We start from the raw sequence: 1,975 nt of genomic DNA, 5'->3' as shown, positions 1-1,975 counted from the left end.
AAATGATCACTGCGATAATATTCTGTTACAGATGCATAGATATTCATTGGCACAATTGAATGTACAACCTTCTATTCAAAATGAAGAAAGCTCCTTTGAAATTCTAGTATTTTTGTTTACTGGACCTTTGGTTTAACACCTTGGGAGAAGCTTCTGTCTCTGTTAGAGCAGTGTGACAATAACTTTTTAACAATTTTTTTTCTTCTGTTTTGACTTCATACCAATATGTTTAAATTCTATTTGCAACAGAATTTGCTTGTTGATGAATTGAAGCTAGCAGAAATTGGTCCAAAATTTGAAAATCATGAGGTGTTCCCTGCACGAACTAACACAGGTCAGATTGTCAATTTTCATGCTTGGAGTATGATTGTCAACATTCTGTATTATGTTTATACTGTGTGCACCTCTGCGATCTTTTATTTCTTCCACTAGTGCCTCAATAATATTGTGCTGCTGCCTTGTCCTGTACCCCAAATTTTCAACCTCCATGTTTTGATTCATTGAGCTTGATCTAAAGGGCCCAAATGGTTATCATTTAATCCTATTGCAATTCTGCACTCTCATTGCGGTAACATGGAATGATCTTATGAGTTTTAACGTGCAGAGTTTGTACAAGTTCTGTCTAATTCTCACCTGAAGATGCGTGTTTGGGAGCGTGGAGCAGGTTAGAACATCTATATGCTTGTTCATGTCAAAGTTGAATCATGTGTGGTCTGCATATCAAATATTTATATGGGAGAACTTAACTCTTTTGCGGTTTTGCTTTCTTTTTCATTTTTTTTCCTTCTGCAAATTGTTTATATGCAGGTGCAACTCTAGCCTGTGGAACTGGAGCTTGTGCCACAGTTGTTGCAGCAGTTCTTGAGGGTCGAGCTGGGAGGGTATGTTCATGTTTTATTTTGATTTCTTTCACTAAAATATTTTTTTCTTCTTCAAAAGCTGTCTCAGATTATAAGCTGTTTTTAAATTCAAAATACAATAATCTAGGAAGACATGCTGAGTTTTATATTTATCCTGCAACAAGAAGGAAAATGAATTTTCATTAAGGTTGTGTTTCGGATAGAGCATTTTAAAATATTGGGGAATTTAGAACCCTAGTCAATCAAAATACCACATTTTAATTCCCTTAAATTTGAAATAACTTTCTTTGGATGAAACAATATCCAATTAGGAGGACATGGTTTAGATGTTATTATTTTTGTTTTCTAATATGCGAAATTGTTACAGAATTGCACGGTTGATCTACCTGGAGGGCCTTTGCTGATTGAGTGGAAGGAGGAAGATAATCATATTTATATGACAGGCTCAGCAGACCTTGTGTTTTATGGATCTTTGCCCCTTTGATATGCTTGCGTTGCGCAATTGCCCCATAAATGATATTGTTAAACTCAATCCTATGTTAATTACCAATTGTGGAATAAATTATATATTAGAGGTGCAAACTTCAATTTTGTTTAGTCGACAGGTTGAATGACTGTTTTTTATGTTGTACTATGTGTACATTAGATTAGATAACAATGAGTTGTGAGAAATGTTTGTGAATTCCAGACACTAGGAGATGGGAGCTTCTATGGTGCTGAATGCCGAAGAAGAAAAACATCTTTATGTGAGGAACTTTGAGTTTAATTTCATAGGTTAATAGTCAAATTAGTTCCTAAATGATAAGGTAAGGTATTTTTCAAATTCGTTTCTAAAAGATTTTCAATTAAATTAGTCTATTAAAAATCAATTGAACATGTTATGTGTTATGTATGTTATCAATTAATATTTTACATAATTATTAATAAAATAATTAAAAGACATATAATTAATTTATAATATTTAAAAGATTAATTTAATTGATAAAATTTTTAGGAATAAATTTAAAGCGCGGTTTATTTTTTCAAAAAATAATTTGACTATGTATTCTTAATTTTATAGCAAGAGACGTGTCCGTATTATTGCAAAATTTGGTAGGTGAATCACGTTGCTCGTT

The 1,975-nt window shown here is 32.5% G+C and overlaps 1 protein-coding gene across 1 annotated transcript in view; it reads left to right on the top strand.

Moving 5' to 3' along the window:
- Positions 1-1,671, top strand: part of LOC107648718 (diaminopimelate epimerase, chloroplastic) — a 3,218-nt gene extending 1,547 nt beyond the window's left edge. Inside the window, exons 6-9 of the mRNA XM_016352538.2 lie at positions 250-334; positions 605-664; positions 808-881; positions 1,228-1,671. Coding sequence (XP_016208024.1) covers positions 250-334; positions 605-664; positions 808-881; positions 1,228-1,344 — 336 coding nt within the window. The 3' untranslated portion in view covers positions 1,345-1,671. The remainder of the gene's footprint in view (positions 1-249; positions 335-604; positions 665-807; positions 882-1,227) is intronic.

Source organism: Arachis ipaensis, chromosome B06, assembly GCF_000816755.2.
Source record: "Arachis ipaensis cultivar K30076 chromosome B06, Araip1.1, whole genome shotgun sequence".
Classification (NCBI taxonomy): domain Eukaryota; kingdom Viridiplantae; phylum Streptophyta; class Magnoliopsida; order Fabales; family Fabaceae; genus Arachis; species Arachis ipaensis.
This window is presented reverse-complemented; position numbering and strand designations above follow the sequence as displayed.